The sequence below is a fragment of the Boleophthalmus pectinirostris genome, unplaced genomic scaffold (genome assembly GCF_026225935.1).
Source record: "Boleophthalmus pectinirostris isolate CB_2022bp ecotype Guang Dong unplaced genomic scaffold, ASM2622593v1 HiC_scaffold_13, whole genome shotgun sequence".
Taxonomy (NCBI): domain Eukaryota; kingdom Metazoa; phylum Chordata; class Actinopteri; order Gobiiformes; family Gobiidae; genus Boleophthalmus; species Boleophthalmus pectinirostris.
The window spans coordinates 25,096,089-25,108,187 of record NW_026571036.1 but is presented as its reverse complement, the minus strand read 5'-3'; the positions used below and the strand labels follow the sequence as shown (position 1 = coordinate 25,108,187).

Genomic DNA, 12,099 nt, shown 5'->3' with positions numbered 1-12,099 from the left:
GAGGGAGACAATAAGAGGTAAAATCTGCTACTATGATTCTATAAGGGCCAATACAATATATTCAATCATCTTTTGCTTTAAAAAGTGTAAATAATAAATCAAAACAGAACTAAACAAAGGTGCAGTGTGCACGTGTGAGCAGCAGAGGGCGCTACACTCATCTTCGTCTTACTCCTCCTGTTGTGCTGCGGTGCATGCTGGGATGCAACATGTCTGCCGCTGCTGTTGTGAAGTGAGCTCAACACGTCTGTCCCCGCATATATTTCTCTCATCTGTCCTTTTCCCCGCACACGTCCCGCACTGGTGCCGCACAGGACCGAGTCGTGTCCCGCCTGTCTCCGCCCGTGTGCGTGTGCGTGTGCGCCGCTGTGGACATGGTGAGTGTCTCCGCTGGAGGCGACGTTAGCTCGGAGCATTAGCCTCATTCAGAGCTAGTGATGAACCACAAATATGAACGTTCATATCTGTGTGATGCTCGACAGTAGAACTACAGTTTAACCATGTTAGCTGTGCCCCGGCTGCATGCTTCTGTTATTGACACGAACTGAAAGTGTTGTGTCTTTACTACATCTTATACAAAATGTAAATAATGGTTTAAGTCGGAGGTAGATGAACTCGTGAATCCTCATCTTGACTTTACTTCACTGCATATCAACAGTGTTGGGAAGGTGACTTTTAAAATGTATTCGCCTACAGATTACATATTATATACCCCAAAATGTAGTTTGTAACGTAATCCATTAAATTACTTAAAGTGAGTAACGTAATCTGAATACTTTGGTTTTGATTTTCTGTAGAGAAGCAAAGACTAGGATATCATCACATAAGATGTTTTGTCGGCTAAAAGAAAATAAAAACCCCAGTCTTTCCTTAACCGTATTAAAAATATTATTGATAGAAAACGAGGAGACACGGTCCGCACGGCATGGTTTCATCCTGTTAAATCCTGTTTTAGCCCCAGTTTAGATCTAGTTTAGACCTGGTTTTAGTCCTCGTTTAGACCTGGGTTCAGTTCTGGTTCAGTCCTGATTTAGTCCTGATTTAGTCCTGGTTTAGACCTGGTTTAGATCTAGTTTAGACCTGGTTTTAGCCCCAGTTTAGATATAGTTTAGACCTGGTTTAGACTTGGTTTTAGTCCTGGTTTTAGTCCTGGTTTAGTCCTGGTTTAGATCTAGTTTAGACCTGGGTTCAGTCCTGGTTCAATCCTGATTTAGTCCTGATTTAGTGTCCGGCAATGAGTGGAATTACCAAGAAAAAAAAAAGTGAAAACATGAAAATACCGCTGTGTAATCCATTTATTTCAGCAAAGTAACTGTAATCCAATTACTACTCATTGAAACAGTAACTGTAACTGAATACAGTTACTCATAATTTGTACTCTTATTATGTAACTCTGGTACATGTAATCTGTTACTCCACAACACTGCATATCAGTGTGCAGGCAGATGACCTATAAGTAATACCAATAACCCGGGGAGTGATTCTGCTTAAAAATTGATCTGCTTAGATACTACAGAAAGTGCTTTCTATTTTTTCTAACATTTTATTTTCTAATTGTAACATTGTACTGTGCTTTGTTCCACAGTCGTCCTCTGAAAGGAGAGTGTCCAGCAGCTCCAGGCCCGAGAACAGCCACACTTCCAGAAATCGGAGTGAGTCTGAGTCTCTCTGAAAGTACAGACACACAGTAACACAACATTGCAGTTCAAGTTTGTGTGCAAAATGAATCCCAATGCAAATCACCATTTTAAGTTTCCAAATTGTAATGGCTTGAAGTACCCATATTGCACTATTTTCTGTAGAGACCGACCGATATATCGGCTGGCCGATATTATCGGCCAATATGGGCACCTGGAGACATATCGGCTATCGGCCGATATGCTTGCTGATATGGGCCGATATTTCACGTGGGCATGTTATACCTCGTTATAAAGCTTAGACTCTCTGCATTATGTTCATTTAATCCAATTTACAGACAGATAAATGTCCTAATATGTGTCTCTGCATCAGTATTTATTTGCGGTGTAATTTGTGTCCGTACTGTCCCTGAACACACCAGAGAGTCACGTCACTTCACTCACGTGTGTTTGTTTACATCCGCAGAGGCGCGCAACACAGATAATTTTCTTTTTACCCACAATCGGCTTGAGTCTGGATTAAAAGGACTTTTATTAGTGCAGACTTGTGATGTGAGGAGGAGCCTGTGTGAGCGGTGAGTGTTGGAAATACATCGACTTTGAAGCTAGTTTAGGTTATCTGTTAGCGATTAGCTGCTGTAGCTCCCACACATAAACAGGCTGTTTTCTATTGGCCTATTGTAAAGTGACTGTATTGTCCGTATATTTGTTACTGGACCAGCCTTGATATGTAAATGAGCTGTGAATAGACGTGTGAATGATCCACATTTATGCATATAATTAATTACCGCTGTGCGCACGTTTTTACGGCTAAAGGCTAATAGCGGTAGTTTATTTACTAGCTAGGGGTTATGGGTCGGTCACGATCGAAACGGCTCTTAGATCCGGCTCTTTGAAGTGAACAACGGGAGCCTGCTTCTTATTGGGAGCCATTTCTCTTTTTCTCACTTTTTCTCTTCAAGCCGCATGTAGACCCATAGTTTGACAGCAGCAGCGGCTGAAAACGAAACTTTCAGAAATATGCGTGTGCATAGGATTAAAAAAAAAGGTGCATATTTGGCTGCAGTTCAGCATAAAATGAATAAACCAGGACTAAACTTGGGCTTGAGAGAGAGATAGAGACCGAGTCCCGACACTCAGTCCTGGTTCAGTTCTGGTTTAGTCCTGTTTTACACATGGTTTAAATCTGTTTTAGTCCTGGTTTAGTCCTTTTTCAGTCCTGGTTCAGTTTTGGTTTAGTCCTGCTTGCAACAAAACTATCAAGAGTCGCTTGGGAGCCGAAAGAGCCAGCTGCTTTAGTGAGCAGAGCCAAAAGAGCCGGTTCTCCAAAAAAAAAAAAAAAAAAAAATGGAATACCCATCAATAGTAGCTAGAATGTGATGCAAAAATGCCATTAGGCCAATCTACTGTATGTAAATATGATATAAAGAGTCAGAATAACAATAAATGTTGCCTAAATAAACCCAATTTAGAATCCATTAGAGCCAAACTTAAGTTTTTTAAACAATTCAAGATTTACAGTGAATTTTTACTAAAATATATCGACGATTATATCGGCTATCGGCAGCTCCAACTCCCATTATACCAGTTTCATATCGGCCACAACAAAATCCATATCGGTCGGGCTCTAATTTTCTGATCTGTATTGTTTTGTTATCAAAAACATACCTGAAGTTGTATTTTGTTTCATTCACACATCATTAACACACAAACCCTGCACACAGGCTCTATTCACACTTACATCACAAAGCAGGAAGACTTTAGGCAACATGCAAGGCTTCTTTTATTTGGAAATATATTAGGATGATAAATTCTTAACATTCATAACATGTCCCATAACATGTCGCCCGCTCCCTGTGTCGGCTCAGCTCTGCTTTATAGTTTGGTTTGATCTGGATCTGTACAAAAGCTGCTCATTCACGAGGTCATTTCCAGCGATGTCCTAAAATTATTTTTCTTACCCTGTCTGTGGTCCTAATGCTGCGATGTCCAATTTCCTCCCATTCTCGCGGACGGATTTTGACAGGGAGCAGCACTTGCATGCACTGACAGCTCGGGGCTGTGACAGTGGAGCAGACGCACGTATCATATCTGTGCACAAAGCGGTAACATCAGAAACATTTATATGACAATAAACATATTCCATAAACCGCGAGAAATCCATCTGTGTCGGACCAAACGCAGTGTACCTGAGAGACGAGAATGTGAGCGGTCAGCGGGAGCAGTGGTAGACACCTTGTACCTCAGGTGCTGTGGGATGAGGAGTGCATGAGACAGACACTGGCCTTAAACGAATCCAGAGAAAACTATAAAAGGTTGATATGTGCGCATGTGCACGGACTTACAGCAGTGCGCGTGCGTGTTTGGAACACAAACCCAGTCAGTTCTGTCATGACCTATACAAAATTCTTTATTCCTTGCGCTTCTGCTGGTGTGGACTTGCATCGTGGGGCTCTGGAGCTGTTTTATTATCACATAGATAACTTTTCACCACACTCCTCTTTGATAATGAGGCAAAGTTTACAGACTTTACCCATACTGGCAGTGCTTTGAAATGTCACAGCGGTCACAGATTGGTTCAGATGCCGTCACTCTATATGTACTTCTACCGTCCCACACCAGCCTCCAGCCTCTAGTGCTAAGATTGGAGGCAAGATTGACCCCTTAGACTTAAACTTAGACAAACTTAAATGATTCAGAAGAGAAATGATTTTGACACAGTAGCTCACACATCACATTGTGATGTGTGAGCAAAAATATAAATGGTAAAATAAATTTTAAATTTGTAGCAAAAAAAGATAGCAAGAGACAGATGCGAATAAGACAATTATATAAATGTAAATATACAAGTAAAAATAAAATAGAGTAAAGTAATAAAGTAAATAAAGTAATAAAATGATTGAAGTCCTGAAGACGTATGGAAACGTGATGACAGTTTCCGGTGTAGTTCCTGACACTGGGCTCACCAACCAACTGTGATCAAACCCACTGAAGTAAATGTGATGAGCGGTAAAATGAAGACTGCAGACGTATGTGCTGTTTGGAATCTGATACCCTCATCTCTTCTAATCATATGTACACAGTGCACTCAGAGTTGTGCATCAGTGGGGAAATGATGGAAACTGAGGTCTAGTTTGAACATAACTGAATGCTACAATGACATGAAGATGAAGAAAACTGGGACATTTCCTAATTTTTCCTAGATTCATTTGGATAATGTCACACCTAGAATTGCTGATCTCTATTGAACTAAAGGTTAAAGGTAGAAAACGACCACTACATGACATCACAATCATCATGTTGGAGATTTGAAGATGAATTATAAAGGATTACTCAAACATGAGAATGAAACAAAACACAAGTCCAAGTCTGTTTTTGAAGAGGTAACAGCATTAGAACATAATTTTTTTTAGGACTTTTAAGTACAATGTGCTCTCCGTGTTACAAAACAAAATGTTACAATGGGATGAGACACTTATGACAACAAGAGTTCATTTTTGCCATCATTTATCTGCAATAAAGGGATCAATGCATAATTTTTCTTCCCATATTTTAGAGGACTTTTTTTTTTTATATAAGCAACAGCGATACATGTTTAAAAAGTGCACATTGTAAACAACGCTCGGGCCAGTCCCATTTGACAATAGACTGAAATATGAACTTTGAACAAGTATTGGTTGAACATCACATTGTTAAATATGATTTTTGCATTCATAATTTGTAATCTAATATAGCCTTTGCTGGTACACTGGTGGATAGATTGTTCTGAAACGAACCGGTACCTTTGTGTCAGATGCCCTCCCTGATCTGCAGTGTGTGGTGTGTTTCAGATGGAGAGAAGGGGAAGCGTAGACGCAGCAGGAGTCGGTCGTCCTCTTCCTCGTGTAGCTCCTCCTCCTCTTCTTCCTCTTCGTCACAGTCTTCTCGGTCCTCCTCCCCTGCACCCTCATCCAGCCGCAGCAGCTCCAGCAGTCCCAGTCAGTGGACAACCCAAGCCCACCATACTACATCGCTATTCTTGACTAGTACATACTAAAATGTCAGACTTGATTTCAATACTAAGGAATAGACTCGAGACTCAATACTCATTCTGATGATGCAACAGACAACAGAATGTGATTTTTAAGAGGTGGAAATTAACTCTAATGTTACAACCTGGCACAGTGTCCCTGTCCCATAAAATAAATAAATAAAATCTTCAAATACATAGTAAATATTAAAAGATACATAGTAATACATAGTAAATATTAAAAGGCACTTCTCAAAATCAGGCACCTTTCGACACAGTTCACCATTTTGAAGCCAAACCAGGTGACCTACATGAATTGTGTAGATTCATTGAGAAAAGTTTAGGGGCGGGGCAGGGCGAACATATTTCATTACGGCTGCTGCTGCCAGCAATAAACTTGTACTGCTGCTATATCTATAATATATAAAATAATATATCTAATAAAATAATACATTTGATATCAATAATATGGATAATTCATAATGAAAGAACCCCTCTAAAAATAATGTCTGGTATTGTCACTCAGTATTAATAAGTACTCAAAATGAAATACTCGTACTTGTTTTGGAAAAAGTAGTAACAGTGCATCCTTTAGTGATTTTCCATATTAAACGGTAGAATGTGCTCTCATGTGTGTAATCCCGCAGTGGTCCAGATAGGTTCCATAATGGTCCATGGGGTTGACACAGGTTGACCTGTAACCTGATAACTCAAAAAAGTAAATCAGGTGCTTGTTCTGTAGTTCTGATGAGCAAACGAGGGCACAGAGCTTTTGTATTTGCATGTGTTACCTGCACTAAGACGACAACTTTAGTCCTTAAGCAATTAACTCCAAATGAAAACAGCAAGAGACGAGAAAAAGGCACATGGTCCTGTGCGCACGTTATGAATACAATATGAATATATTATAATACACAAACAGTGCTCCAGCATGAACAACACAGGTCACGAATCATACAAGCCAACACAGTGCAAAAACAACACTCCTCTCCTGGATGAATACATCCAGAGCACGTACACACTGCGTCAGGTGCTCCACCCCATGATCCGGGTGCTTTAGTCACAATCTCCATTAAAAGTTTCTACTGTATGTAAACAAAGTGTGATTTTACATAAACTAAACTGCATGTTCACAAGGCGTGTCCTTGCACATACAACGGCCAGCTGCAGAGGGGGGGTCGGGTCCCAACATTTGAACACATTTCTTTGGGTCGAGTGGGTGGGGTTGGATTTTACCTCGGGTTGGGCAGGGTGGGTCAGAAAAAAGCTTGTGCATCACTAGTGTATACTAGTCTATGTGCTCTTATACTTGCTCTGATACAGGTCAAGGTCATTCTAAAATTAATCAGGAAAGGCTAATTTCTATCCTGTCAATGGGACTTTGTTAGTATCAATACCTTTAAAAAAAGAGTATCTCATTTTGATACTAGTTTTAGTAAAGTAAAGTAAGGTCTTATCTGTACCATCTGTCCCTGTGCTTTTGTGAATTGGCCCTAGACTCACGGAACCACTCCAGAAAAGAGGCGAAGAAGCGAAAGAAGGAGAAGGAGAAACATAAAAAGGTACTCTTACTCAGATATAAGGTGCATGTGAAGCCAGACCCTCTGAACCCTCTGTCCTTCTACAGAAAACTAAAAAAGACAAGAAGCACAAACGCAAAAAGGAGAAGAGATCCAAGTATGACGAGGGTGGGCCTGTGCAGATCTCAAAGGTGTGTCACATTAGAAGAAATCACCTTGTTATTGTCATTACAAGTCTCACAGGCACTCATTTTAAATGGTTTGCAGTAGTCCAGAGTTAGTCTTCATTTATCTTGTGCATTTTAAGCATCCTAATTATTCACCACTATGACTTTATATTTTAGTGAAAATCCTCCTTCAGCCTAAGTGAAAGTACACCTTAAGCCTGTAGGCTTAAAGCCCTGACCCAAGTGATGTGTGGCATTAGCAGCTTTAGATTTTGAGCAGATACATTATACTTTTTGCCTCTAATGTTATGAAGCTTTTAGCTTTACTCCTTCACACCTTCTCTGTTATCCAGTATCTGAAAGACCGAACAAAAGGCAGCAAGTACAGCATGATCTCAGGGAAGAAGATCAAGATGAAGGTGAAAAAGTCCAAGAAGGACAAGCAGGTGAGTGTGTGGTCTGCTGTAGTAGGGCTGGGTGCATTTTTTTTTTTATGTTTTTTTACACATCCTGGACTATTCCAATTTTATTTTAATGGAAGTCAGAGCAGGAACTGCTTGTTTTTAAACAGAGGGTGCTCTATTTTTTATCACATGCTACTATTTAAGAATTTTAAACTGCATTAGAGGGCCCATCTCATGCAAAATAACTCTTTTCACATTGTATCTTCTGCACATATACAAACACAATTTGGGTTTTGGACCATCCATTACACAATAGTTCTGAAATCTTACTGATTTCTTGGAGACAGTCACAGACCAGGAACTATGAAAGGCCAACTATTGCTCCTCCCCCCGCCCATCCTGAGAAAGCACAGGCTCCGCCCTCCAAACGTGACGTAGGCGACGAGTGAGCCGCCCTTCCTCCGCCTATCTCAGGGAGGGAGGGGGAGACAGAAACAGAATTGGGCAAACTTGAATCCTATAATAACATTAGATCAAATGAGGTCATCATAATCTGTACAGACAACCACTAAACATCAGTGGTCGTAATGACTGAGGTGTAATCGGCATTTTATTATCGTGCAGAAGCATTGAAGTCACTAGAATAAAATGATGCCCTAAGTCTGTTGTTAGTATCAATGTAATATCATAGAACTACGTAATGTTTGATAAACTAAAACAGGTAGAACAGGGGAGATGATGCAGATTGAAATTATATGTCGGATAATCTTCAAAAATAAACAATGCAGTTTGCTTTTAGTTCTCTTCAGTGGTTTACTTGTGGTAAACTTACAGCTCTAAAATCTCCATCACTGGACCCTGGTATCGTGGGAACAGCATCCTTTTCCAAAGTGTCGCTTCTGCTTTGTTGTAAATCCAGTTTTAAAATATCCATAGTTCTTGAAGCATCTTCAGTGAAGTGTCGCTCACAAACAAAAATATTCTTGGGGACCTTTTTGTCTGTGTTCCCAGAAATAAACTCCAGCCACTTAGCACGCCTTGCTGCTTCTGTCAGCATGACAAATAATTTGGACTTGCCATCGCAGCAAATACACACTTTTTCCATGAGGACATGGTTACACAAAGCATGTCCGAAGTGAAAAATAAAGATAAATAACGTAGAACAGCAGACCTGTACGGTGCAGACGCAGGGCGGTGTGTGAATGGGTGGAGGCGCGGAGGAGGAGGGCGAGTGCAAAGTGCTTTGTCCTACGTCAAACGCGTCATAAGTGTAGCTGCCAGGTCATCGTTGTAGCAGCTTTACTTTGTTGTCACATGCGGGGGTGGCATTAATACGCAGCAATTTGTTTAAAAAAAGACAAATCAATCTAAAAACCACTTTGGCGACATATACAAGGCCCACACATCACTCTTAAAAGGTAGAAAGTTCTGAAAAGTTGATTTTGCATGATATGGGCCCTTTAAATTACATTTGTATAGATATCTGGTTACATAACCTCCCTGCTTTCAAGTAAAAGTGAGAAGTAAACTTCTTTCATAATAATCCTTGATTTCACAATTCGCAATTTTTCAAGATCTTAATTATAAAAAAACTGAAATAATTACATTTATTACCCAACCCTACACTGTACTCTTCTGTTGTCCCCTGTAGTAGTACTCAGTAGTCTTTCCCAGTAGTAGTCCTCTGTAGTAGTCCTCTGTAGTAGTCCTCTGTAGTAGTCCCCTGTATTAGTCCTCTGTAGTACTCTGTAGTAGTCCCCTGTAGTAGTCCTCTGTAGTCTGTAGTACTCTGTAGTAGTCCTAGTAGTCCCTGTAGTAGTCCCCTGTAGTAGTCCCTGTATTAGTCCCCTGTATTAGTCCTCTGTAGTACTCTGTAGTAGTCCTCTGTAGTAGTCCTCTGTAGTAGTCCCCTGTAGTAGTCCCCTGTATTAGTCCTCTGTAGTACTCTGTAGTAGTCCCCTGTAGTAGTCCTGTAGTAGTCCCCTGTAGTAGTCCTCAGTAGTCTTTCCCTGTAGTAGTCCCCAGTAGTAGTCCTCTGTAGTAGTCCTCTGTAGTAGTCCTCTGTAGTAGTCCTCTGTAGTAGTCCCCTGTAATACTGTGTAGTGTGTACTGTGTCTTCTGTAGTCAACTGTACTGATTCATGTGTTGTTATTGTGTTTGTTTTTGCAGAGGGACAAGAACCGCGCCGAGCTCCTGGAGTTTTTGAACTCAACCCTGTGACCCCTCTGTGACCTCTGGATGACCCCTGAGTGACCTGACAGCAGAACCACCAGCATTACTGTACATGGAGGCCTTCCCCATGTCACTGTGTCTTTTGGAGAAATGGAGAAGTGTTCAGAGGAGTGTCCATAAGGAGCCTACAGACTTTTGAACTCCTGTGTCACTACTGCAGAGGAGACGAGGCCTGTCACAGTCGTCATCCAGAACAATCTCTATTTTATTTGGAAATGTCCTCGACAGATTCTTTGATAATCATAGTTTGTTGTTGGATTTTAGTTTGATTTATTTCATTGGCTCCAAACTTTTCACAACTAGTACCACATAATTTACCCTTCCAAGTCCCATCAGTTCTAAACCAGGTCTACAATGGGGTCAGATCTAAACTAGGACTAAACCAGGTGTAAAACAGGACTACACCATTCTCACAGTAGTTTTAACACTAGAACTGAAGTGGTGTTCCCAGAAGAACCTTGTACCACAGTTTGAAAAGCACTGGTTTGTTGTGCATTAGTTACCTTCTTAAAATGGAGAACTTGTCATTTTAATGTTTAATTTCACAGCTGTGGTTTAATTAAAAGTTATAAAAGAAAACTGGGCTTGTCAACCTTGCAAATGTGTGTTGGCCTATTTGTTCGCCTATTATTAAAACCCATCTACCTTTATTTAAAGGTCCTATATTACACACAAGTGACTCTTGTGAGCTTTAAGCCATGTTATAATGTTGTCACCACCTTAAAAACATACTTAGCGTTGTGTTTTGTTTCATTCACACAGTACTTCTGGGTTTTTAGGCTGTCTGCATTTCCAAAGCTTAAAATGCTCTGTTTCACCTTGTGATGTCATGTAGTGGTAATTTTAACTTGTTTTTGTTGTTTTGTTTTGAGTATTTTAGTTTTACCTTTTATAGAATTGACATTGTCAATGGAAAGTTTCTAACATCTGCTGGTGCATCAAGAAGTAAAGAAGCAGTAAAGCTGTATTACCACTTAATGACATCACAACGAGGAACATGGTGTATTCTGTTTGAGAGAGCTTTCCACATATGCAGGGTTTGTGCGTTAAACAAAACACAACTCCAGGTCTGTTTCTGAGAACCACTGACTTAAACTTAATTTCTAAAGTTGTTTTCAAATGATTCTCTTGTTTTGAGATCGTGTGGACCATTTTCTATTGCTAATTTACATTGAATAACGTTCATTCTTACTGTGAATGGGGCCGCCTCTCCACAGATCTGACCTGTCACTTGGCCCTGCCTGTTACCATAGAGATCTGAGATCTGTATACATTCACCTTATTTTCCCTCAGTTATAGCTCTCTACGTCCTCTTTCATGGAATGGATGGAGCAAGTTGGAGATGCACACCTGTAATGTCATGTTGTGGAACTTTCCAGGAAAAGAAATAAAGTCAGTGGAGAGAAGCATTGAGACCTTTCACCAGAAAGTTCCGTAATGCCCCTAAAACTAAAACTGCCATAGACATAGAGTAGTAGTTTGAATACTTCATATTATTTGTATATTTTAGTTTTGGAAGCTGAACCTTTGTACATGTGTAGTTCACTGTAAATATGTAAAATGTAAAGAATACATGTTTAATTAAAGCCCACACAGAAATCTTTGGTGTTTTTTATTAAGTGTATCAATCATACATTAATGTTTCTCATTATAGAAACAATGGAAAAGAAACAGAAGAAAGCAGGGTACATTAACACATCATCAAATACTTGTCTCCCAGTCTAAACTTATCTTTATATGCACGTAGATGAGTATCAAACAGTTGTACTCATGTAACAGTACAGATACTTGAGTACTCAAGATACTAAAATAGTACTCATAGGATCACAAAGTTGTACAAGAAATTACTCAAGAGTAAACAAGTATTTGGGGAAACACAAGTATAAAGAGGCTAACTAAGAGTAACTGATTGATCATTTATAGTGTAGTATAGTATAAATAGTGTACTTAGAGAAAACAAATATTAAATAAAGCACAAAATCTGGTATTTTCAAAGGAAAAACAGAAATGAGACAAACTAAATTATATCTGAAGGAGAAGTGCAAGAAACACAAACGTTGAAATCATTTCATAGTGTCAATATAAAGCTTTTGTCACTTACTGTAGGAAGAAGTACAATCTTTACTCAAG

The 12,099-nt window shown here is 39.8% G+C and overlaps 1 protein-coding gene across 1 annotated transcript; it reads left to right on the top strand.

The window, feature by feature from the left end:
- Positions 1–195: 195 nt before the first annotated feature.
- On the top strand, positions 196–10,570 carry si:ch211-22i13.2 (uncharacterized protein LOC553945 homolog). Its single transcript, XM_020939963.2, has 7 exons — positions 196–377; positions 1,586–1,652; positions 5,468–5,614; positions 7,144–7,208; positions 7,274–7,357; positions 7,687–7,779; positions 9,907–10,570. Exons 1-7 carry the CDS (start codon positions 375–377, stop codon positions 9,955–9,957), a joined length of 510 nt encoding a protein of 169 aa, XP_020795622.2. The 5' UTR covers positions 196–374; the 3' UTR covers positions 9,958–10,570.
- The last annotated feature ends 1,529 nt before the right edge of the window (positions 10,571–12,099 follow it).

What these genes read in the sequence shown, in the direction of transcription:
- si:ch211-22i13.2 (XM_020939963.2), top strand. An exon ending in CAGCAGCTCCAGCAGTCCCA is followed by an intron (nt 5,615 to 7,143) that starts GTCAGTGGACAA and finishes AATTGGCCCTAG; the next exon opens with ACTCACGGAACCACTCCAGA. An exon ending in AGTCCAAGAAGGACAAGCAG is followed by an intron (nt 7,780 to 9,906) that starts GTGAGTGTGTGG and finishes TTGTTTTTGCAG; the next exon opens with AGGGACAAGAACCGCGCCGA.